At 53.3% G+C, this 24,421-nt stretch overlaps 7 protein-coding genes across 7 annotated transcripts; 3 read left to right on the forward strand and 4 right to left on the reverse strand.

Annotated features, from left to right (window-relative positions):
• The first annotated feature begins 699 nt into the window (after positions 1-699).
• On the forward strand, positions 700-1,673 carry BO87DRAFT_376952 (GNAT family N-acetyltransferase). Its single transcript, XM_025623428.1, has one exon. It carries the CDS (start codon positions 791-793, stop codon positions 1,526-1,528), a length of 738 nt encoding a protein of 245 aa, XP_025479146.1. The 5' UTR covers positions 700-790; the 3' UTR covers positions 1,529-1,673.
• Positions 1,674-2,117: 444 nt separating this feature from the next.
• BO87DRAFT_407063 (aldolase) lies at positions 2,118-6,870 on the reverse strand (the record flags this gene model as incomplete). The annotated part of the gene is made up of 4 exons (XM_025626041.1): positions 2,118-3,158; positions 5,405-5,686; positions 5,740-6,696; positions 6,757-6,870. 4 exons carry the CDS (start codon positions 6,868-6,870, stop codon positions 2,154-2,156), a joined length of 2,358 nt encoding a protein of 785 aa, XP_025479147.1. The 3' UTR covers positions 2,118-2,153.
• A 716-nt stretch (positions 6,871-7,586) lies between these two features.
• On the reverse strand, positions 7,587-9,817 carry dbp5 (ATP-dependent RNA helicase DBP5). The gene is made up of 6 exons (XM_025620495.1): positions 9,497-9,817; positions 9,227-9,395; positions 8,662-9,159; positions 8,372-8,609; positions 8,122-8,322; positions 7,587-8,054 (listed from the first exon to the last, which is right to left on the reverse strand). Exons 1-6 carry the CDS (start codon positions 9,567-9,569, stop codon positions 7,785-7,787), a joined length of 1,449 nt encoding a protein of 482 aa, XP_025479148.1. The 5' UTR covers positions 9,570-9,817; the 3' UTR covers positions 7,587-7,784.
• A 333-nt stretch (positions 9,818-10,150) lies between these two features.
• BO87DRAFT_376958 (putative actin polymerization protein Bzz1) lies at positions 10,151-13,245 on the forward strand. The gene is made up of 7 exons (XM_025623429.1): positions 10,151-10,229; positions 10,364-10,409; positions 10,468-10,494; positions 10,599-11,126; positions 11,174-11,254; positions 11,304-12,447; positions 12,499-13,245. The coding sequence occupies exons 2-7, from the start codon at positions 10,365-10,367 to the stop codon at positions 12,903-12,905; spliced, it is 2,232 nt and encodes a 743-aa protein (XP_025479149.1). The 5' UTR covers positions 10,151-10,229; position 10,364; the 3' UTR covers positions 12,906-13,245.
• Positions 13,246-15,247: 2,002 nt separating this feature from the next.
• BO87DRAFT_309314 (putative Cu-dependent DNA-binding protein) lies at positions 15,248-15,717 on the forward strand (the record flags this gene model as incomplete). Its single annotated transcript, XM_025619459.1, has 3 exons — positions 15,248-15,323; positions 15,402-15,506; positions 15,635-15,717. The coding sequence occupies 3 exons, from the start codon at positions 15,248-15,250 to the stop codon at positions 15,715-15,717; spliced, it is 264 nt and encodes an 87-aa protein (XP_025479150.1).
• Positions 15,718-17,319: 1,602 nt separating this feature from the next.
• On the reverse strand, positions 17,320-20,182 carry BO87DRAFT_309732 (putative cellobiose dehydrogenase; the record flags this gene model as incomplete). The annotated part of the gene is made up of 2 exons (XM_025619479.1): positions 17,320-17,922; positions 17,987-20,182. 2 exons carry the CDS (start codon positions 20,180-20,182, stop codon positions 17,320-17,322), a joined length of 2,799 nt encoding a protein of 932 aa, XP_025479151.1.
• Positions 20,183-21,635: 1,453 nt separating this feature from the next.
• On the reverse strand, positions 21,636-23,265 carry gel1 (1,3-beta-glucanosyltransferase gel1). Its single transcript, XM_025629450.1, has 2 exons — positions 22,635-23,265; positions 21,636-22,566 (listed from the first exon to the last, which is right to left on the reverse strand). Exons 1-2 carry the CDS (start codon positions 23,235-23,237, stop codon positions 21,793-21,795), a joined length of 1,377 nt encoding a protein of 458 aa, XP_025479152.1. The 5' UTR covers positions 23,238-23,265; the 3' UTR covers positions 21,636-21,792.
• Positions 23,266-24,421: the final 1,156 nt, after the last annotated feature.

The raw sequence follows: 24,421 nt of genomic DNA on the forward strand, positions 1-24,421 counted from the left end.
TCTCCGTTGGTGCTATCTGCACATTGCCCCCGACACTTTGTTGACTGCTGTTGGCTTGGTTGAATCCGGGAATGTTCATCTAAGACATGGGAGGTTACAGATGCCTCGCCCGATTCTATGCCAACGGATATTCGTGGGTGAATAAGCCATCTACATGATAACTGTCGCACTGTCGACAAGCAGCAGTACTATCATCGACGCTGGCATGGTTGTCCTATGTGGGTGAGGCCCTGCCGATAGATGTTTGGCCACTCCCGGGATATAGTTGATGCCTGAGCAGAAATGGGGTCAAATATAGGTCCCAAGGACCAAGCGAGCTCAACATACCACATAGCAGTGAAGTTGCAGCCTGGATAGACTAGTAGAATAGTTCACCACATCATCCTACTGCACTCAGCTTCCTAGTCGTTCAATTTTGAGACATCCAAACGCTTCTGAACGAATCCCGGAGAATGCTGCCAGTATATTCCGAAATGAATGCCTTGTATTGCAGGCAAGAAACAGGATGAGTCATGCCTGAGGAACCGGGTGTAAACGCCAAGCCGCCCAATGGGCCCGCGCGGATAATGCAGACCAATCAATTTCGACGTCAACCGCGGATTGTCGGTGTTTCCACCGAATCAGAACGACTCTCACTTCTGGAGGGGAGAGACCTGACAAGGATGTATGACTGTTCAATAAGATGACTAGTACAGACGAAGTAAATCCTCCAACACATGCTCTTAATCCCATCATGACATAGACATCGCTTCTACCCGACCAGAAACCGTGAAAGCTACGGTCCTACAACATGACAGCCGCGCGACCGCTTGGACCGCCAGTCGATCTGACCCCCGCCCAGTGGCCCTCGCCAACCGTTCTCCGCGGGCGATACATCCAGCTCGAGAAGCTCCAACCCAAACATGCCAACGATCTCTGGGACCTAATCGGCGGAGCCGACCCAACGCTCGCCTGGCTATGGGACTACATGCTAGACGGACCCTTCCCCGAGCGCTCAGCTTTCGAGCAATCCATCACCTCCCGATCCAATTCCACTGACCCGTTCTACTTCGCCGTGATCGACGAGCGTGCCTCCAGCCCCAGCTACGGCAAAGCCATCGGGTTCCTCTCGCTCATGCGAATCACCCCAGCACATTGGACCGTGGAGGTCGGGAGTGTCATGTTCTCCCCGGTGCTGCAACGCACTGCGGCTGCCACTGAGACGATCTATCTGCTAGCGCGGTATGCCTTTGAGGAGCTGCACTATCGCCGTGTGGAGTGGAAATGCAACGCGCTGAATGCCACTTCCCAGAAGGCGGCCCGGCGGTTGGGGTTCGTCTATGAGGGTACCTTCCGGCAGCATATGGTGATTAAGGGTCGAAGTCGGGATACCGCTTGGTTTGCGATGGTGCGCGATGACTGGGAGGAGGGGGCTAAGGAAGCGTTGGAGCTGTGGCTGGAGGAGGGGAACTTTGATGAGGACGGTCAGCAGAGGAGGGGTCTGCAGGATGTCCGGGAAGCCGTGAAGAGATCCAGATCTGTACAGTAATAGAACATGGTGACAAGGTTGGCTAGAGCGATATCATTGATATATAGACTTGTGTAGTGGTCAGTCTAACTGCATCTAGGATAGAATTAATCCCCAATATATTCAGCTTTAGGTATATATTAGTTTATAAAAATGAGCATTGAAGGTGGTAATCTGATTCTGTGTTTCCATTCCTATACAAGACGCACTGTACTCCATTCCGCAGAATCAAAAAGGTCACAGTCACGCTTGAAATCCTTGCTACTTTTATAACCTATTCCCTCTTTTTTGAACTTTTTCCCCCCCTCCGCTTTCTTCAAAACAAGCAACCAGACCCTGGAACTCCAACATAGCGCAGTGAAATCATCCACATCTATCACACGATCTATAAATGTGAAAGACCTTGAGGGGTGAAAATTTGGGTAAGGAAGATATGGCGTATGCTTGGGGATACAAGAATGGTCGGTGACATTCATGAAAAGATACTGTAGGATTACGATTGATTTTGGAAGATAAAGACGAGTAACACTTGGACAGACAACAGAAGCAAACAGATCAGGTGATCGGTTGGTCTAAATCATAGGTAAAATAACTAGTTTTAATTTCGCATCGCATATTTCATATCTTCATAGTAGAACATGTACATTTATATACTTCCTTCAACCTTTGCCACCGCGCTCATCAAGTCTTGCACTCCCTTCTTCGCACCCTCCGCCGGCTCCTCATACGGCGTCCGGGGCTTCAGCTTCTCCTCTGCTCCCTCAATACCTGCCGCGCGAGCCGAGAAGATCGCAGCTGCGTACTTGGTGGCAGCGATTCCACTCTTGCAGGGGCTCTCTGCCAGCGCTGCCTGGCGCTGCAGCTCAACTGCCTCCTGAATTTTACCAGCAACATAAAGATCATAGATCTTCGACGCCGTCTTCGGAAACACATTGGCAAAAGCAGCAATGCACCCAGCAGAGCCCGCAGCCAGACCACCGATCAAGAAATCGGATTGTCCACCATAGATCGCGAACTCCTCCTTGGAGAAGGTGGCCGCCAGCCTGGTAATCTTGCCCACCGACCCACAGGTCAACTTGACACCCACCACATTCGAGACCCCATTACCGCTCGATGCCGCCGACTCGCGCACGATGGCGGTGATGGTCTCCGAGTCCAGATCCACACCGTTACAGACACCCGGGAAGTTGTACACCACGACGGGCAGGGGACTCTTGCGTGCGACATCAGCAAAGAAGCGCTTCACGACGGCCGGGGTCGTGGCTTTGCCAAAGTAAGCGGGGGGCAGGACGAGGATGTAGTTTGCGCCCGCGGCGGCGGCGTCTTCGGCCAATTCGAGGACTTGCTTGGTGGAGTGAGCACCGCAGCCGGCCATGAGGGGGTAGTCGGGGCCAACGGCGGCACGGGCCGTGGCGATGAGTTGGGCGCGTTCTTCGCGGGTGAGGAGGAAAGCTTCGGAGTTGGTACCGAGGATGACGAGGCCGGCCAGGCCGGTCGTGGAGAGGTACTGGTAGTATTTCTTTTGGGCATCGAGGTCGAGGGTGTCGGTGCTATGGTCGAAGAAAGTCACGGCGGGGCACCAAACGCCGGCTTTGGGGATGCGAGGTTGAGGGGTGACGGTGACGGAGGAGCCCATGGTGATTCTGAGACTCTATGGATTCTATGTGGTATGTCTTTAGGAAATAAGGGTATCAATTGAGTGAGTATTCTGTCAATGACGTGCTGCAGGAGAGCTGATTATATACTTGGAGTGCGGGGACGGAAAAGAATCCGATCGGGATGTCTTCCCGAACACTTATCAGCGGGCAATCAGTCCGAATGCTATTTGACACTCAACGATATCGGAGTGGGTGCGGGGGTTACAACTGAGGGGTTGATGAGGCGGTTGTTTGGATTTAAACATGGTTAGTATATGCGCCGGACTCCACTGAGTTGCGTTGTAGTGGCTGCAACGGTGGTGGCAACTACTGTTAAATATATAGCCTGGGAACAGTGGCACGTACTTGCACCCTCCACATTCACATTTTCCAGATACTAATGCATGGGATGGAACTTAAATCCCAGATAGCATGATCTAACCACCATCTGCTAAACACACTATACTTGAATTGTTTAAAAAGAATGATGCAGAAATGGCCCCCAACTGCAAGGGTCCAACATCAGCCACGGCAAAGCCTCAGCCTTGTCTAAGCGCCGTCATCCTGCACCCAGCTCTTCCCAAATGTCCGCATCTTACCATGTCACCTTCAAGCACGCGATCGACACTCATATGTAAAGGTAGTCACCGAGATACATGGCTGCTACTATCATGATACCCTAGATATTTTCCGTCTGTCTCCAGAGACACCAAACGCTACCTCACCAATCCTGGCTCCCGCCAGGATACGAGACATCGGCCGGACATGGCTCACGACTGGACAATTCCCAGCGCCCCGAGTTCCACCGCACTCCTGGCAGTAACCTCAGTATTTACTGTGACTTCTTTATCTGCCGTGGCTCTTCGATTCTACGCGCGAAGACTAGCGCGACTGGACCTACTCGCAGATGACTGGCTAGCGCTTGCTGCACTGGTAAGTAAGCCTGGCACTGCCCAATAGCCAACTAGCTATGTTGCAATCAAAGTATCTAACATTCTACACAGATATGCACCTTGGTATACAACAGTACCTTCCTAGCAGGAACATCCCGCGACATCATCGCAAACTACACCCAACCCACAGCTCAAACTGAAGTTGCAGCAAGGAAATATCAACTCGCCCTTCAGATAGTCGAGATCATCGCCCTCGGCCTGACCAAGCTGAGTTTCTTCACTTTATGGAAACGCGTCTTCAGTACCCATCCTGTTCATCGACTATGTACTTTCCTCAGCGGCGCAGTAACGGTATGGATGGTCGCATTCATCTTTGCGACGATCCTCCAGTGCGGGGGTCATGTTTCTCGTATTTGGTCATCGATAGAGGATGTTAACAACAGTAACACCTGCGCAAGCACAAACAGGGGTATTCTATTAACAGTGTATACAATCATGGATCTAATCACAAACATACTAATCACAATCATTCCTATTTTCGTTATTGCCGGGTTGAACATGTGGATAGGGAGGAAGATAGGGATGATCAGGCTTTATATTGTTGGTGTCTAGTATGTCTTGTTCCTCTCCTCTCACCCTGGCCCCCTTTTTCCGGGTCGGTGTACTAATAAAAGTGATGCATAGCGTAACCGCCATTTCTATCGCAAGGACATATTTCACTATCATTGTGTCACACAACAACAATGAGAAAGAGAGCAGATTATCTTTCATGCATGAATTCAGTTTACTAGCTCTGTGGGCTGTGGTTGAGGTAAATGTGGGGATCCTGGCTACGTGTGTTACGGTTGTAACGCGGGGTGTGAGAGAGGTCTACGCTGGTGAGTATATTATTCTAGTCTTGGAAAGGTATATTGTGCTGATTGTGACTACTAGATAAACGGAAGAAGAAGTTCCATATGTTATCCGGGGTGGCGTTGAAGGGGGATCATCATGTTGGTGTGGATAATGAAGGAGGCACAAGGATTTCAAATGAGAGTGATGGTATAGAATGAGGAGGCCAATTGGACCTGTGGGTGGTGTATACTACGATAGTTGATACTATATACCGTTTCTGATTTACCAGGCAATAGATGGTTGCCCATTTTGACCTTTTTTTTATTTTCTACATCTCTTATATTGAATAGCTCATGCAGGCAAATGTCGCTCCATAACCCGAAATGCTGCGCAAGCCATGCGTCGTCACCAGCCGAACTGTAATGATGCACCCGAAATTTCATAGTTCGTCGTAAGTGTAGGTTGAAACCCCAATCAGTGCTAGACTTGTCAGCAAGGTCCTCATCAAGATCCATTCTAATGACAGAACATACCGTAATGTCCTCCCACTTCTCCCATCCGCGTCCACGCACAGCAGCCAAGTCTTCTGCTGTGACATTCTTCCCGGTTGTAAAGTATCCAGCATTGATCTTCGCATCGATCTCGACACGCGAATCCGTTGGGATCATCTCATCCGGGATCGGGATACGCTCCAGGATCTTTATTCCCGACTCGACGATGGCGTCGTGTTTCATGTTGGACATGGATAGCATGCGGTCGATCTTTTTGATGCCGAGCCAGTGCAGAATGTCGGGCATTAGCGCTTGGAAGCGCATCTAGAATCAAAGTTAGTCTGATGTTCTATTTTAAGGTTTGGTAAACAGCTTACATCTCTAACACCGGCAATGTTCTCCGTCCGCGTAAAATACTTGTCGGCAGTGTCGCCGCCGCGCTTGCGGGCATTGTAGACCAAGTACTTGATCACCTCACCCAAAGCCCGACCTTCCTTTCGGAAGTAGATGACCACTCCACTGCCTCCACTCTGGGCTTCGCGAATCGCCTCCCGAATACCAAATGCAAGGTACGGTCGGCATGTACAAATATCCGATTGGAAGACATCACTGCCGTTGCATTCGTCGTGAATACGCAATGCTAGTTTCACATTCTCGTCGGACACCCGCTCCGGTGGCCCAAAGATATACACCGTCAGACCTCCAATGGGAGGAAGGAAGATCTTCAGATCGGGCCGGGTGATCAGCTCGGGATAACTTCCGCCCGTATGCTCGAATAGTGTCCGTCGCAGCGTCCCCTCATCAACTCCGAACCGCTCTGCAACACCAGGCAGATACCAGACCGGTTCGACGGCGACTTTGGTAACGCGCACTTCACCGGAGGAGTCAACCACAATGGAACCGTCCACATCTAGTTTCCCCTCCTTCACCGCGTCGGCGATCTCCGCAAAGTTCATGTTCGCGCGGGTCACCGCCATTGTGGGGCGGATATCCCAGCCCTTGCTTAGCTCGTCCCGGAACTGGTTAACAATGTCATGTCCCCACGGGTCCATAGACACAATCTTGGTCTTGTCGGCCCAGGCAGGCTGCCATGGGAAGTTGAATGTAGGTTGACTGTTGCTGAGGTCAGGACGGAAGTTCGGTTCCAAATCACCGGCGGCAATGGCGAGGGCGTTGTAGATGCTGTAACTGCCACCATGAGCGCCCATAGCATTCCGCCGCTTGAGTAATGCGGAGCTACGGGAGACAACGACGGGGCCGCGGGATTTAGCATCTGGGGCGCCCCATTCGAGCGGGATGGGGTCGATGCCACTTTGGCCGGGGTAGGTGGTCAACTAGCTCATAAGGTAAGGATCCTTTGCCCACACCAGTCGGACACTGCTCCACAAACTTACCACAATATGCGTACTGTAACGAGAGTTGGAGTGAGTTGGCGAGGTTGGAGTAGTCGGTGACTGGGCTGTCGCCTCGTCGGACGTGGGCTTGATGGAGGTATCGGTCTCCAACATGGTGCTGGATGACGATGCGGGGAAGGAATAGGCAGGCTGTGAAGAAACAGGGGAGATGGGATGAAGAGGATGAAGAAGGGAAGAGAGAAGAGCGAGATGAAATGAGGAGAGGAGGGGCCAAGAAAACAGGGCGACGATGGGTGTCGCTGCATGCCAGCTGCATGTGACTTTGGGCCCGAATCTCAATCTTACGGCCTCATCTCTCCCTCATTCTCCGCACTGCCTCCTTATCGTTCACGCCCCCCTGGCCTGGCCTTATCTTTCCCCGGTTTGGGTCAGGCGTCGACTGAACCATGGTTGTCTGGTCTATCATACCGGTTGTCTTGCTAATTAAAACGAGATCATAATGGAACAACAGCCCAGATCGGCGGTTATTTTGTTATGCAATCCGACTCGCGGTCAAGTTGCGGATGCACGATGACGCCGAGGGCGATGCGGATGATCGACCCCTCATTCCGGTCCGGTTGGAGTTCCGCGGGGAAGCGCGGCGACAATGCTACAAGGGAGCTGAGGTACTACTAGCTACTTCGGCCATCATCTCCAATGAATGAGCGACCGATTCCATGGCTACGGGTTCTCCTTCCATGCTTAGCCGATTTGTGGCATCGTTGGGACACCGAATCACGAGACTCCCCCGGGTCACATGGCCCTCCCCTGTCCAGCTGCCGGTAAGGAACGATGTCATGGTTGGCTGGAAATGATGAACCCGAAACCACCCAAAACACCCATAGGTTGAGCAAGCAACTGGTATCTATTAATCTGACTTTCAATTGAACACAAAGAAATCCTCATAACTCTTCATAAGCAATCCACATTGCACCATAGTCATATCTTATTCCAATCTCTTCCAATCAACCCGTTTGAGCAGCCGCCATCGGACAGCGGCGTCGCGTCGAGGGTTTGTCGGACACGCTCTACCGGAAGCCGAGCTGAGCACGTGAGCTCTTGATCGTCTTCTTGATAATGTCCTCCACCTCGTCCCAGTCCTTGGTGTCAATCCGCTGGATGTTGGTGTTGAAGTATCGCTGAATCTGGTTGAGCATCTCCCACTCTTCCCGGTTGGACACGAAAGAGATGGATACACCCACGCGGCCGAAACGTCCTGTACGGCCAATACGGTGCAGGTAGGTCTGGAAATCGGCCTGTCGTTGACGGGCGCCGGGTTGGTGCAGCTCAGGGATATCCTATTCACAAAAACAATGCATCATTAGCATTGAAACTCATGATCATCATGTAAAGGACACGGCTTACGTAGTTGATAACCATGGACACAGTGGAGACATCGATACCACGGGCAAGCACGTTGGTCGTAATCAAGACCTTCGCGTGTCCGGCACGGAATTGGTCAATGACTGCGTCACGCTGCGATCCTTCAATGCCACCGGTCAGGGAGGCCACGGTGTGACCCTCGGCAACCATTCGCTTTTCGATCTCCTGGGCGGAGGCACGGGTCTAATCCTGCGTTAGAGTAACTGCAATGCCGTAGAGGATGTGTACAAACCTTGACGAAAATGATGGACGAGCCGACGGTGAGCAGACCGTAGAGGTTGACAAGAGTCTGGTACTTGTCCTCGTCATTCGAGCAGTCCAGGTACAGCTGCTTAATACCCTCGACCGTCAACTCCTCATGCTGGAGGGTGATCTCGTTGGCCTGGGGGGCGAACTTGGACGCATATTCGTGCACGTGAGCAGGGAAGGTAGCCGAAAAGAGCACAACCTGAATATCTCTAGGCAAGAGACTGAATAGACGTTAGCACGCGTGGCGCGAAAAGTGAAAATAGAGCAACCTACGCCTTCACACGGATACATTGGTCACCCAGACCCTGCTGGTCGAGCATGTTGTCGGCCTCATCCAGAACAAGCACGCGGAGCTTGTTCGCAACCATGATGCGCCTCTTAATCATGTCCATCACAGTACCAGGGGTACCCACAACGACGGAGCACTCCATCTTGGCGGGACGAGCGCCAGTATCTGCGGGCACGGCGGTACCAATAACGAGCCCATCAAGGAACTGGCCCATCACTTGGATGACACCAACAATCTGACGAGCCAGCTCTCGTGTGGGGGCCAAAATCAACGCCTGGGGGGTCTTTTGCAACTGCTCCGACGAGAGGTCCAAGCGACTGAGGATGTTCAGGACGAAGGCCGCAGTCTTTCCAGTACCGGACTGGGACTGACCGACCAGATTCTTCGCGGGGTTGCCAAGTAGCAGCGGAAGGGCCCTCTCTTGGATCTTGGAGGGTTTCCGGAAGTTCATTGCCGACAATCCTTGGAGGATGCGAGGGTCCCTGATTTCACGACGGGTTAGCACCGTATTTTAGCAGCATAACAACCGAAATTGACGGATGCACGCACAGGCCGAGATCTTCAAAGTTCTTCACGGAGAAAAGGGGGTTATTCGGATCGGCCTGGAGATCGCTGAGCTTGACTTCAACGGTGTAGTCAGGCTCATGAAGGTCGGAGCCACCCTGTTGGGCGGCGGCGCCATCGGTCTGAGGAATATCTTCTGTCTGTTCGGGAGCTTCTGCAAGAAATGATCGCATAAGTCAGGGTCCAGCAGGGTCTGGTAAGAGAGTGACACGGAAGTGAAACGAGCGGTGGCATAGAAGTAGACTAGTATCGTACCGGCAGGAGCAGATTCCTCGGGCTTGGTGATGCGGTCCGCAAGAGAACCGGCAGCGGGTTCTTCAGACGCCATCCTGATGATGTATAGAAGAACTGTGAAGGACGTATAGGTAAGGGGCTAGGGAAGATGTTTCGGATGCAAGTTGTTGTTCGTGTTTCCCAGACGGAGGGGAGATGGCGGGGTAATCAACAGCGCGCTGAAACAGGAATCAACCGCTCAACACAGCAAATGAAGCGCACACGAGAAAAGAATGACACATTCACCACGGTGCCCAGTTAGATGATGGAAGAGGAAGGGCGATTGATCGTTCAACACCCAGGCAAAGCAGCAATGGCTAAGGGAAGCTCCATCACCATGACGGTCGAAAAACCAACGCGGCTGACCGCCTTGAATCGACACTAGGCCTGTTTGGGCCAGCAGCCGAGTAGCTGCAGTCTAACCATATCGGGAGGCGGTAAGAGTCAAGGGATACCACTTACGATACCTTACGGTTGCCAGCCCAAATGGGGATGACGTAGGGAGCCTCCGGCCAGGCAATGGAGGCTCAACGTGGCCTGACAGGCAACCAGAGGCCGTTCTGTATGGTCATCTTCCCCGCTTCCTCATCGCTCTCCAGCCATTCCAGCCGCGCCTGGCAACGATTCCTGGTTCCCCGATCCCTCCCTACCCACCATCCGGTTGTACGGACTACGGAGCACACACGGTCGCCAACGGCTGTTCCGCACGTGGAAGGTAAGTTAGGCTGCTCCATTCGGTCTCCTGGTTGGAGTCGCGACTCACTAGGCCGACGCATTTTTGAGTCTTCCATGTCGCATCTCCGCCTGTCTCCCTGCGGCGTGACCTCCGACAAGCTGACCATCTATCAGAATGGCTACCCCGGATGTCGCCCCTCACTTTGGGGCGGAGTTGAAGGTATGACATAACTCTGTCGCATAAACCCCAGATTCCAGCTAATCGAGGACCTTGGCAGGATTCGTTTAAACCGGTCAACAATTGGGTAGGCACTTACTTCCCTCTTTCCGCCTCCTTATCCCTTCCAGCTGAATACCCCCGATGATCGCCGAAATCTTATTCACCGAGAACTAAGAGAATGCTTGCTAGGTGTCGAATGGTATCGGATGGCTGGATGAGATACAACAGTTTTACCGCGAGCGCAGCGCAATCGAGAAGGAGTATGCGGCAAAGTTAACGGCGCTATGCAAGAAATACTACGACCGCAAAGCCAAGAAAATCAGCAGTTTGAGTGTCGGAGACACCCCTAGCATGACCCCGGGCTCCCTCGAAAGTGCCTCACTTACCACGTGGTCGACACAATTGAGCGCCGTGGAATCGCATGCCACTGAACGGGATCACTTCGGTAACGACCTGCTTGTACATGTCGCAGAGCCGCTCAAACAAGCTGCGAACCAGTACGAAGAGCTCAGGAAGTGTCATGTTGATTTCCATGCCAAGCTCGAGAAGGAGAGGGACTCCTCGTACAGTGACCTGAAGAAGGCGAAGGGTAAATATGATGGCGCGTGCCAGGAAGTGGAGGCAAGGCGGAAGAAGATGGAATCTTCGTTCGACCACAGTAAGCCTAAGGCCCAGGCAGCGTACCAACAGCAGATATTGGAGATGAACAACGTTAAGGTCGGTTACTACGATGATGCCAAAGACTATTGCTGACGGCATTGCAGAACACATATCTCATCAGTATTAATGTGACGAACAAGATGAAAGAGCGATTCTACCACGAATATGTGCCGGAGCTACTTGATGTAGGTGTGCTTTGACTGGTTGGATCCAATCTGCTAATATCCCGGGTAGGGCCTGCAAGACCTTAACGAAACACGTGTAACGAAGCTGAACTCGCTCTGGACATTGGCCGCACAACTCGAGAAGAATTACCTGTCGAAGAGTGTGGACCACATGGCAAACCTCATCAATGAGATTCCGCGCAACGTTCCACACCTGGACTCGCTCATGTTCCTGCGCCACAACGTCACACAATCACAGGAGCCGGCCAACATGACCTTCGAGCCGAGCCCAATCTGGCACGACGACGACGCTCTCATCACCGACGAGGCGGCCAAGGTCTTTTTGCGCAACCTTCTCAGCAAGAGCAAGACACAGGTGCGAGAGCTGAGAGTCGAGGCGGATACGAAGCGACGCGAGGTGGAAACCGCCAGACGGGTCCGGGAAAGCATCCGACAGGGCACGGACAAGCGCAACGAGGTGGAAGTTGTCCGATCTATATTCTTCCAGCAGGAGTCCCTGCATGAAGTTGACCGCCGGCGCCTGACTGCCGAGGTGGAAACCTCTACCATCATATCGGCGGTGGGCGATCTTTCGCTCGGAGCGCGCAACCACAATTTCAAGTCGCAGACGTTCAAGATACCGACCAACTGCGACCTGTGTGGAGAAAGGATATGGGGATTATCCGCCAAGGGCTTCGACTGCCGGGACTGCGGATACACCTGTCATAGTAAATGTGAAATGAAGGTACCGGCTGAGTGCCCGGGTGAGCAGACCAAGGAAGAAAAGAAGAAGCTGAAAGTGGAGCGACAAGAACAAGCCAACGCCGCCCCAGCACCACTTGATCTAGAGCCGACCACGAGCTCATCCACTGCGCCATCACTCACCCGCAAAGACACGATGAACTCGCTGAGCTCCGGCTACGCCGTCAGTGCCAACCGATCTATGTCCAATGCCGCACAATCTCCCACCACGACCGCAACGGAGCTTCCCACACCCGTCGCAGAGAGCAAGCCCGCCCCAGCACGGAAGAACCGCATTCTTGCACCGCCACCGGCACAGTACATCAGTGGTCCGCCCGCCAATGACTCGGCCCCGGCGCTAAGCTCCAAGCCCAACGAGCAGCATGGCAAGATGCTGTATGCATACCAAGCGGGCGGAGCTGACGAGGTGACTGTTCAGGAAGGGGACGATATCGTCATCCTGGAGCCAGATGGTACGCCATTTCCCAACTCTTACCCTGACAACACTAACCAATACATTATAGATGGATCCGGCTGGATGCGCGTGAGGTCCGGCGGCGAAGAAGGGCTCGTCCCTGCTTCCTATGTGGAAGCTGGGCCCGCACCTTCACCCGTGCCGTCTGCCAGCCCCGGCTTCACGGCTGACCGGCCGGGCTCAACGTACTCGAACTCCTCGGCCTCGCTGACAGGCGGCGGCGGCGCCGGGGGCAACAAACGGGTCGGACCAGCTGTAGCACCGCGCCGGGGCGCCAAGAAGCTTCAGTATGTGGAAGCGCTGTATGACTACGACGCGCGCAGCGACATGGAATGGAGTATGGTGGAAGGCGACCGGTTCGTGCTGGTGAACCGGGATGGCGGAGATGGATGGGCGGATGTTGAGCGGGGCGGGGTGACGAAGAGCGTACCGGCGAACTACATCCAGGAGGTGTGATGATATTCCCACGACCTGCAGGGGGTGAGGCAGGCTGCACCTTTCACATACGTTGTTTTGATTTGGTTGTTATTGTTACATTGCATCGGGAAGCCTGGGAGCTGGTTTGTCTGTAGTTTTTGCTTGTTTTGGTTTTGGCCGTTGTTGTTGCTTTTGGCTACTGTCTATATCCCCCGGCATATTCCTAGGTGATAGTAGGTAGATGTGAGGCGAGACATGCACAGTGCACAGTACACAGTGCAGCAGAGCTAGCAGAGCTAGGAGGGGGTGGAAGTAGATGGATGGAGATATCTGTACATAGGGTTGTTTAAGTGCGTGTTGTGAATATGGCATGACAGTGTTATCTACTCATTTCCTTCTGTATCCACGAGGTGTGTCGTGATAGTGTCCTTTGCAATGCTCTGTATGGCTTCACGGAGCAGACACTACATATTGTAGACCAAAGAAACGGGCAGTAAAGAAGAAATAAAGAAAAATGATTGCAATGAACCAAATGCCCACTGTTAGTCACAGTACAGCACAGCAGGCAGGCAGGCAGGCAGGCAGGCTGAAATGCATCAGAAGTGAGGAGGCAAAAATAAAGCAGGTAGGAAGGAAGAGGGAACAAGGCTCTATTTCTGATAAATAAAAAAAGGGTTTGATCAAAACCCAGGAAACACCCAAATAGGGATTCCGAGATTCCGATCGGAAAGAGGATCTACAGCCAAAAGCTACTTTACAGTGCTAGACTAATTTGTAGACTGCTACTACTAACTGAAGTCCCTCCAGCCAGCCGCGGATGGAAAAAGATTTTCATGATTTAGCCGGGGATGGATGGATGGATGACCGAGTGACTGACAGACCAGACGTGCAGGAAAAACAGAAGCTCGGACGGCGAAAGAGAGAGGGAAAGACAGCTTGCAGCTGCACTGCAGGCAGCTGGAAGGATCCTGCAGCCAAAAAACCGCCAAACCGTGACCCGCGCAGCCAATCGCGAGAGAAGAATAATCACGCAGTTGGCTCGTGCGAGAGTTAGCGAGTTGCGACTAATCTTGATGGAAGTAAGCTCAGCTTGTTGCTCAGCCACCTCCAGATTAGTTAACCTCTTCCTACTAGTTGTGGGTGGCTGGTGTGTGTGTGTGTGTGTGTGGGGGGGGGGGTTTCGGAGGATAAGAGAGTTGTAGCTTGTGTCATATGCTGTGATCCCGAGGTAAATAGCAGTAAAGTAGTAAACTAGTAGGTACTACTAGTAGTAGTCTGAAGGTACTGTAAAAGTAGGGTTGTCTTCCTTCCGGGGTTATTGTTGTCCTGCAGGTTATGAGGCAACTAACTAGGGTTTCTTCCTGTTCGGTCCAAGTCCCTGAACTTTCAGGCAGCAGCAATTTTGGCGATAACAAAAGACAAGAAAAAAAAAAAATAATAATAAATGAGTCTAGCCGAGCATGAAATGGAAAAAAGAGAGGCAGAAAATTGAGACGGAGCCAGAAGGTGGCACTGGCGAGCAAAAAAGTGGTAATTTTTGTATGCGGGAATTTGCTGGACCATCCATTAGGGAGCAGAAGACTAGCACCGATGGGGCAGCTCGTCGGGAAGACTTGATGGGAAAATGCCGCATTCTTTTCCTGGTCTTTTTTTTCCATCATTACTTACTACTATACTACTACTACTACTCTACTACTAACTTACTCTATAGTAGTTATAGTAGGATTCTGCTGATATCATACGGTGGAGGCCCGTCGGAGCGAAAAGTACTGCTCCCTCCCTCCCTCCTACTACTACTACTATGACTACTACTACTTACTACTAACTAACTACTTGGTACTTACTACTTACTACCACCATTACCACCATTACCACTCTATTCTAGATTTTCTTCCTCTCTCTCTCTCTCTCTCTCTTCCCATCCCCATCTCCACTTTGATCCTCTCCTGATTCTCTTGCTAATCGAAACCCGGGGATCCTCATCCTTTTTGCCCTCGCGAATCTTCTAAAATCCCTCATGGCTATACCTCTTTCTACCTACCAACGACCACCACTAACTAATCTCCCAACCGAGATGAAGTGACATCCCCATCCATGCAGTCGATCCGTGGCTGTGCCATCTTTCCCCCATCTTGTGTCTAGCACCTAGCCTAGCTACTCCTTCCCTACGTAGCTGTTTACCCTCTTTTCTATCGCACCGTGGTTATTTCCATTCCCAATTAATTTTTTCTTCCCTTCCATATCACCACCTCCACCCACTTCTACGTATAAATCCTCCCTTCCCTCCCATCTACTTACTACCACCATCATGCCCATCTGCTCCTCTTCCCCACTTCCTCCCTTTCTCTCTCCCCTCACCATTCAATCATTAATCCAAAGGAATGCTTATCGACGGTGAAAAGTGGGCGTGTGAAGCTTGTGTCCGCGGCCACCGTGTGACCACCTGCAAACACAATGGTATTCTCCTCTCTCTCTCTCTTCTCCTCCAAATTGTGCTGCTCTCAAAACTATACTAAGCGTGGTACACAAATAAAGACCGACCCCTAATTCGCATCAACCGCAAAGGTCGTCCCTTTGCGACCTGCTCCATCTGCAACTGCACCCCCTGCGAAAGCCCCGAAGAGCACGCCAAGCTCAAACGTGAGACCGATCATCATCATCATCCTTCTTCATCCTCAAAAGTACACGTTCACCATACTTCTACACACCTCATTTCACCCATCGTGAATGGCTTCTGGTGCAGTTCAGGCTGATATAGTGGCTTCTAGCGAGCTGCTGGCCGTTCCCCGCGACTCTCCGCCTCTCCGTCCACCTTTCTCCCCATTGCCCCGAGGCCATCCGTTTCCCCTAGTACCAGCGCGACGAGTCCCAATTCATCACTTCCGGCTGCTGCTAGCGCATACGCTGCAGTGTCAGCCGCGGCGACTCTCCCAGGGAGTACGACAGCAACCGCAGCAGGATATCTCTCCCCACCACCCATCGCATCTCTCCCACCGTCATTCTGCTCCATGGCCGCCACCACTGACAGCATGTCCATGTCCATGTCCATGGTGAATCCCCTGCTCGTGGATGCGCATCGCATGTACAGCGACCTGGCGGTATCCTTTGCGGACACCAATGCCATCTACGCGCTGGAGGACATGGGATTAGATGACGTCAGTGCAACCATGCTCGCTGCGGATCCCGTCTTCCAGGGGAACGACTGGGACTGGTTACATGATGATCACCACGATGGTGGTGTGCTCTAACATTTGTGGATCCTCTTGCGTCTGCAGATTATTCACTACAAAGTATTACTCTGTGGATTCGAGAGGGTCGTCTGGGTAGGGCGGTGGGAGGCCTGGGGTCCGAAAAATGATGGGGTCGTATATGATGTTATGAGAAACGAATTGTACTGAGAAAATGGTATGGACCAGTCGGGATCAACAGGACCTATCTACTTACTTACTTTACTTGACTGGTTCAGCTAGAGGAAGATTGCATTGCATTGCATTGCATGTATGTGCATGTATATAGCGTGGGCAGGCCGAATTGATTTACTGCATAAAATTCATCAATCCCGAGGTATTACTGACCTTGTGATCTATTGGGACTACCATCACGAATTGCTTTCTCTGAACGTAAATTAAACCAGGTTATTGGCGGCCAGCACGTGAAATTAAACAAAGGGAAACATCGTTAAATATGAGTGGGGCTGTCACAACCGAGAGGTCCACTGATTAAGCTAACCATCTTAACTATTACATTTCATTCCTGTTTTTGGAGAGGAAACAAAATTAAAAATAAAAGTAAAAATAAAGTTAATCAAAAACAATCAGTGGTCTCAAAACTTTCATATATAAGGATATTACCCATTTCATACCTTATTATAGACTGAATAGTAGGACGTTTCCAATGAGTAGTCTAACAATTGTGACCTACTTCTAGTCCGTCCGGTCAGTACGGAGGAGTCTTAGTCCGTAAGTAGTTAGCAAGTCGTTCTCAACAACTGAATCTTCAACCGCGGTACACCGATAAAAGAGAATTTTCTTCTTAGAAAGCAACCAGTGAGGAAGTAAGCAATAATAGCTAAGCACAAGGACACGAGGAAGTATACATCGTAGATTGAGAATTCCTTGAATATTTTGAATGAGCTGATAGATTTAGAACCGCTTAGTACCTACTCTATGCACGGAGTGGGGCAGAATCTGTATATAGTATCTTGACTATGCTGTCGGTGTTATTTTATTCAACTACTACAACTAATTTAATCGATATACGTCGCACGCATGACATCACACCTACAGGTCAGGCAACCCATTTCTCAACCATTGAAAGTACAACAGGACTTGAAAGAATAAGAAAATAAATTCTATGTATAAGAATAGGTAGATACACAACTGAGAACGGAACGGGCCTAGACTTCATTCCAAGTTTGCGCGCGCCCTGTCCCCACTGGCGAGTTCATCACCATCTAAGCATAGGTGGGCCAGACAGTCACGGTTGAAGTGCTGGTAGCCACCACCATATCGGTGGTAGTGGTCCAGGCAGTCGAGGTCACCCACACGGTGGTGGTAGAGGCACCCGAGTCGGCAGCGGCAGTGGAAGCCACGGCTACCTTGGCGGTGACAGACTTGATCGCGCCGCTGCTGCTGTCATCCTCGTCCTCATCATCCTCGTCGTCGCAGTCGTACTCGTCGTCATCGTCGTCACCCTCGTTGTCGTCAGCGCCGGTGCTGCTCTCCGACTCGCTGGAGGAACCAGCGGAGGAAGAGGAAGAGGAAGAGCCGGTGGTGGACGAGATGGTGCCGGAGGTGGGGACGGCCGTGGCGGTGACAGCGTCAGTGGTGGTGACGGCTTCAGTCTCAGTCTCGGTGGCGGCAGCGGCCTCGGAAGTGGTCGAGACGTAGGCGGCCTGGGTGGAAGCAGCAACGGAGACGGAAGCCGAGGCAGAGGCAGAGGTGGCGCTGGTGCCCTGGGCGATGATGCGGGCGACGGCAGCCTCGGCGGCGATCTGGATGATGGCCTGGGAGTTACCGGTGGGAAGATCAGGGTGGATACTGCCATCGACGATGTACTATAGAAGATAATATGTTAATAGAGATGGTCTCTGAGATAATAAAAGGGGAGGGAGGACGTACCAAGTTCTCAGTGCCGTAAACCTTGGTGTTGAGGTCAACAACGGAGGTGCCGTTGGCCTCACGGCCATCATCGACACCCATCTTGGCGGTACCGACGTAGTGGTCACCGGCGGTCAGCTGGTTCAGGATGCTCGCCGCGGTCGCGGTACCCTCGATGGAGAAGCCAGCGGTCGAGTTCTTCATGTCGGCGATCAGGCCGTTGAGGAAGCGGGTCAGGGCTTCCTTGTCGGCGGCAGTGTTGAGGTAGGGAGAGGTCTCGATGGTGGTGGAGCCGGTCGAGTCAATACCGAGGACACCGGTGGAGGTGGCACCGTGGGTGAGGTACAGCTTCATGGTGATGACACCATCCTTAGTGGTACTGCAGGAGGCCTGGTAGAAGCGGGTGACGCCGTCAGTACCGACGTTGGAGGTCCAGAACTGCAGACGGTGGCCACCCTGGGTCATGACACCGGAGCCCTCGGAGTAGAGCTTGCGGATGGGGGCAGTGGCGCCGGAGACGGCACTCTCAGTGTCGAAGTGCGTGAAGTTGCTGTTGGTGTTGACGGTGACAGTGAACATGGGGTGGTCACGGAGGTTGTCGCCGACGGGCAGGTCGATCCACTCAGCGGAGGGAGGCAGGGTGATACCAGTGCTGCCGCTCTGGACGGTCTTAATCTGCTCAGAGGGACCAATACCGGAGTTGAACAGGATGCGGGGAGTGGACATGGAACCAGCAGCCAGAACAACCTTACCACCGGCGCGGACGTTGATGATTTCGATGCCGCCAGAGGAGTTCTCGACCTCAACACCGGTGATGCGACCACCACGACGGACGACGCGGCGGACCTTGGTGTTCAGGCTCATGTGGAAGTTGTCGGCGTCCTGGACCAGGGGCAGGTAAGAACGGACAGGACCAGCACGGATACCGTTGCCGACATCCCAGGAGGGGTAGCTGTAGACCATGTGCTTCTCGTTGGGCTGCTCCTGGGAGTCGACGGACTTCCAGCCGAGACCCTTCAGGAAGGAAGAGAGAACGGTGTACATGCCCTGGTCGTAACGCTTGCCATCAGCCGAAGGGAGGGTGCTACCGGGGTTGCGGGCGTAGAAGCGCTCGGCAGCAGCCTTGACGTCCTTCCACTTCCAGCCGGTGGGCCACTTGTCGTCGAAATCGGCCTCCTGGGGGTAGATGAAAGACATGGCGTTGACGATGGTACCACCACCCAGAACACAGCCAGCCATGCCAGCAGTGTCATCGCAGAGGTACTGGCTAATGTAGTCGGAGCCCTGAATGTAGGTGCCCAGAGCCGGCAGGTCGTACGCGGTGAGGGAGGAGTTCCACGACAAGGAGTCGGTAGCACCCAGCTCGACGGTCGGGGCCACACCACGCTCGATAAGCAAGACGCTCTTCTTAGTCTCGGCCAGGCGCTCAGCAGCAACCAGACCAGCAGCACCACCACCGACAACAATGTAATCGTAGGTCGTGTTCGAGACCGTGGCGGCAACGCTGGCAGAGGGAGAGGTGGAGGCAGAGGCAGAGGCGCTGGAGGAAGCGGAAGCCGAAGTAGCAGTGGACTGGGTCGCGACAGCCTTGGAGGCCCAGGTGGAGTACTTGGACGACCTGGCTTCGGCCAGCTGCACCTCGAAACCACCATAGCCGGCAGCGTGGTAGGGCATCTTGGACGAGGCGGAGGAGGGAGTCGTGGGGTTCGAGGCACTGAGAGCCCAGCCGAAGTAGTAGCTAGTCGAGTTGGCGTCGAAAGTGGTGGGCTGACCGATGATGCAGCCCTTGCACAGGAAGGTGTAGGTCAGGTAGGTGCTGTTGACGGAGGTGCCGTCGGGGATCTCCTCAATGGAAGCATCACCGCTGTAGACGGACGGCGAGACGTAGGACGTAGCCTCACGCAGAGTTCCAACGGCCGAATCACCATCGGGCCAGGCGGCAATCAGGAGAACGTTGGTCATGGACCCCGACATACTGACACCACCCCAACCCTTGGAGCTGGACAAGGGGACGGCCATCTGACCGATGAAATCGGTGCCGGTGGTCTCCTCGGGCAGGGCAATACCGAAACAGAAGCCGGTGTCATCGGTATCACACCATCTCTGGAACTCGATGCCAGAGGCCGAATCGGTGTAGGCGGAGGTGTTGTAGGCGTTGGCCGAGACGCCCAAGGCGTAACTCAAGGCGGCCACGCCGCCGAGGAGAACGGAACGCATCTTTTCCTGGATTTACCCGAAATGCAGAAAAACGCAAAGTTGTAAAGATAGGCCACGAAGGAAGAAGAAAAAATTCGAAAAAAAGGAGTGTCAAAGAATTGGGTATGTCAAGCTGGCCCAGCAGCAACCCAAGGTAGAAAGAATGGCGGCAAAAAAAGAATGAAAACCCTTGAACAAGAGTGAAGTGAAGATGGGGAAAAGAACAGAGAAGAGAAATCCATAATGGCAGCGGCGAGGGCCATTGATATATAGGACTCAAGGAAGGGGTGCGTGGGGATGGTCCGACGGCCATGACATGGAGAGCGGAGCCATTAAACGGTGGTGATATGATAATCATATTGAAGGGGGAGGGCGGAGGGCAAGGCTAATGCATTGAAGAAATTGAGTGGGTGGACACTGGCTGGGCAGACGCCCACTCTTCAGACGCCCAAAGGAGGCATGGATGAGGGCATTCTCGGCCATCGGCCTCCATTCTGACGGGGGGACGGCGGCTGTCAGTGGCTCGAAGCAAGATAAGCAATTTCCGGCGGGACTGCTAGAGCGCTTCTAGCTGTGAGGTTTATCTTCCTCAGTGGGACGTGCCAAGCCTCACTAAACGGCACGAGTTTCACACAACGGCCGCCGTGGTTTGAGCATGATGGCGCCCAGGAGCTCGTTCCTAGCCAAGCCCATTTAACCAAAACGTTCCTCCTCCGTGAAGTTCGCGCGCTGGTGGATTGCTCACTAAACCCGTACTCCTCATTGGCTTCACCCTTTCATAGTCGGGGGGTCTATTGGCCTCGACACATCCACCGTCTCTCTCCGTGAACGGGGTCCCACCGGAATTGACCGAGTGCCACAAGGATTGTCTCGGTCTCTCTTCTCTCTATCGTCGGGGAGAGACTGAAAGGGCTGCCAAGGTGCAGGACAATGTCCGGGAACCCACCCGTCGAGGAGGGAGACTGGCTATGGATCTATTTCGAGATGAGCCAAGGGGTTCATGGGCCAAGTTCAGGGACCCGGGATGACTTACTGGTCAAAAACCTCAATGGGTCAGCTAGCCGGAGACTGACCGGTGCATGATGAGGGGTAGATAGATAGATAGTGTAGATGGAGTAGATAGATTGAGAGAGGGAGTTTGCCAGGAGCACGAGTGCTGCGACGGAGAGATGGAGACAGCCGCCCGGCCAGATCCTCCGGCGGCCAAACCTGAGACGGGCAAAGTGTCAGACCAGCGGCGCTGCAATCTATTTTCCCTGCAAAACTCCGGTCCGCCCCCCAAATGTGGGCCCACCTGGCCAGCCTACAGGAAGAGGATGTTTTTTTTTTCTGCTGCACTGTCCAGACAGTCACCATGCGGGAAAACAGGAAAGGCTGAAAAAAGCAGGGGTGCTACCTGGGTTCCGTTCATTACTAGATACTCTACACATCGACTGGCACCGGCTAAGGATGGTCCAACCCAACTGTACACATGTCAGAATGCTGCTTCGCGCCTAGACCCACTCGGCACTACTTAAACCCCCTTCCGGCAGCAAACAAATAAGAAAGAGAAGAGAGAAGGAGAAAAGAGACACAACGCAAAGAACCAACGCATGAAAAGATACGAAAGATCGTTTAACCCAACTCATTCCTTACAGCAGGACGAGTCCGGCACCGACGACGGTGGACAGCACCGTCACCAGTCCCACCATCACAGGGGCCATGGCGAGGCCGGGAATCTGCAGTCCAGCAGCAGCGCCCGTGGAGCTCGTCGAGGTGCCGCTCGAGCCCGAGCTGGAGCTCGAGGAGCTAACCGAGCCCGATCCGGGGGTCGCGGTGCTGGTGGACGCAGTACCAGCGTTCATGCTACCAGAGCCAGAGAATCCGGCGCCCTTACCAGCGCCCTGAGTCATGTACTTCTTAGCGGGTTCGGGGATGGCGGGCAGGGAGTCTCCATCAACATCCCAGTTGGGGGAGTCCTTGGCCGGGCAGGGGTTGGCACCACCGGTCTTGTTGTAGCCGCCGTCACCCTCGGGGTTGCTAGTATTGGAGTAGGCCGACTTCAACGCATCGTAGTCGGACAGGGTCTTCACGTTGTTGCCATCGATCTCCACCAGACCGTAGTTGCTGGATTCCTGGGAGTACTCGTAGACCAAACCACCAGAGTAGACGCCGGTCATCTTGGTGTCGTACAGAGCGCTGACCTCCTCGAACTCACGCTTGTTGGTGTTGCAGCCATACTCGGACAGGAACAGAGGCAAGCCGTATCCGGTGAAGTTCTTCACCTTCTGGTCCCAGCCGGAGGTGGTGAAAGAGGAGGGGTCGCACCAGGAGTAGTCGTTGAAGGCGAAGAAGTCACTGCGCTCATCGTCGGTACCGCAGTTCATGTACTCAGCCATCTGAAGACGGTTGGTATCAATGTCGGCCTGCATCCCCGGTCGTCATTAGTGTCTATTCGAACTGAAATTGGTAGTGGGTTGATATGTGGACTTACGGCAGAGTATCCGACAGGGATCTCACGGTAGTTGCGGCTGCGGATGTACTGACGCAGATCACGCGTGACAGCCTTGACATAGGGAGCAGCCTTGGAGGAGGGGCCATCGTTGATGACCTCGTTACCCGAGAAGAAAGCCAGGGTGTTCTTGTAGTTGGCGAACTTGTCGACCGTGGCGAAGATGTACTGCAGGTACACATCGTTGTACGACGGGGCGGGATCGGCACGGTTGAGAGAGTACTTGGGGGTGTTGACATCCAGCACCAGGTAGATGCCAGCATCCGCCAGAGCGTTCATGCACTCGTCGTGGTCCTTGGAGTTGTCGACCGAGTAGACACGGATGGTGTTCAGGCCGAGCTCCTTGAACTTCTCGATGTCACGCTTGCAGCCATCGGCATCGGCAATGGGGTCAGCGAGTTTGGAGGAACCACCTGGCTGGTAGTCGACACCACGGATGTAGAAGCGGTCGTCGCCCTTGAAGAAGGCATTGCCCTTGACGGTGATGGCCGTCACATCATCACGGGCCTTTATGGTCGACGAAGGCGCAGCGAGAGCGGTGGAGGCACCAAGAGCGAGGGCAGTCGCGACAGCGGTGCCCTTCATTGTGAGAGATGATGATGTAGGTGAGAAGATACAAGGCAGATGATATTAAGACAAAGAATGAGTGTCAGGGCGGCCTGTCAGTGAGAGATGACTGAGAAGGTAGGGTAATGAAATATGCAGACGGCGCCGGATATAGGATGGTTCTAGAGAACAGCGAGCGAAGAAGAAGCGAGAGACTAAAAAGAGGTCTGAACGAGTGACTGAAGAGGAATTTGAAGAATGCCGGAAGAAAAGCGGCGACGAGGTTGAACGACCGAAAGGGTGAAGGAGGAAAGAGCAAAAAACAGCCAGCGAATATGGAAGCGGAAGGAAGGGGGGGGAGGAGGGAGTGGGTGGCACACGCCTTAAAGCAGGCAGAGGCAGGCCGACCATCCCTTCTGCATTGCATTATTGACGTCCACTGGGGTAATTTGCTCGCGCCTTTGTGAATCCGTCAGGGTCTTGCCAAGCAAACAAACATTACGCCTGCAAGCAGCCACGGCATGTGTGGGAAATTGTTGGTTCCGCTCAAACTAGATGCTACGGACCAATGAGGAAAGCATCCAAGCGATTCTTTCCTTTTTTTCATGGGCAGATCCAACACCCTCCAAACGGCAGGTCAGCGGAAGTCCCAGGGGAGATTGTATTGTGGCCATCCCGATCGTCAGATCGCCTGTGGGCGAAAAAGGGTCTCACACTGGGCCAAGGCGCCGATGAAAGGCTGCCGTGGCCACTTTGCAGGGACTGGCCCCGTCCGATTCCCTGGCCGGAACAAATGAGAATGCAGGCCAAGAGAGGCGCACAAAGAAAGCTGCTCGTCTGCTCGTCTTTTCGACCGTGTGGGTGGGGCCCCCAGCCTGCCAAGAGTTCCCGGTGGGGCCAGTCCCTGAAAAGTCCCTGGATGGTCCCTGGCAAGTCCCTTGGGACCCTGATGGCCCGTACCAGCTCGGTTGCTCGTTACAAGGGTTGACATTCCATCGCTCACAACGGGCCATTCACACCTTCAACACGCGCAAGAGATAGTCAGAAATAATGCTGACATTCTAGTCAGATCCCTGAACAGCCAGCCATCTGATTACCCAACCTCAAGGGCTGGGTATAAATTCTCTCCTGCCGCCACACGCTAGTAGCAAAAGCAAGGCACCTTCCAGCGGAAAAGGAGTCTCGTCCTTTTCTGGGGTCCAAACCCAGGCTTCCCGCTCCCT

Source organism: Aspergillus neoniger, assembly GCF_003184625.1.
Source record: "Aspergillus neoniger CBS 115656 unplaced genomic scaffold BO87scaffold_18, whole genome shotgun sequence".
NCBI classification, from domain to species: Eukaryota; Fungi; Ascomycota; class Eurotiomycetes; order Eurotiales; family Aspergillaceae; genus Aspergillus; species Aspergillus neoniger.

Coding starts and splice junctions, on each gene's coding strand:
- BO87DRAFT_376952 (XM_025623428.1), top strand. CDS start 791: ATGACAGCCGCGCGACCGCTTGGACCGCCAGTCGATCTGACCCCCGCC.
- dbp5 (XM_025620495.1), bottom strand. CDS start 9,569: ATGGCGTCTGAAGAACCCGCTGCCGGTTCTCTTGCGGACCGCATCACC. Junction 9,396..9,496: donor CGAGGAATCTGCTCCTGCCG/GTACGATACTAG, acceptor CATTTCTTGCAG/AAGCTCCCGAACAGACAGAA. Junction 9,160..9,226: donor AACTTTGAAGATCTCGGCCT/GTGCGTGCATCC, acceptor TCGTGAAATCAG/GGACCCTCGCATCCTCCAAG.
- BO87DRAFT_376958 (XM_025623429.1), top strand. CDS start 10,365: ATGGCTACCCCGGATGTCGCCCCTCACTTTGGGGCGGAGTTGAAG. Junction 10,410..10,467: donor ACTTTGGGGCGGAGTTGAAG/GTATGACATAAC, acceptor GGACCTTGGCAG/GATTCGTTTAAACCGGTCAA. Junction 12,448..12,498: donor CGTCATCCTGGAGCCAGATG/GTACGCCATTTC, acceptor AATACATTATAG/ATGGATCCGGCTGGATGCGC.
- gel1 (XM_025629450.1), bottom strand. CDS start 23,237: ATGAAGGGCACCGCTGTCGCGACTGCCCTCGCTCTTGGTGCCTCCACC. Junction 22,567..22,634: donor TCCCTGTCGGATACTCTGCC/GTAAGTCCACAT, acceptor CCGGGGATGCAG/GCCGACATTGATACCAACCG.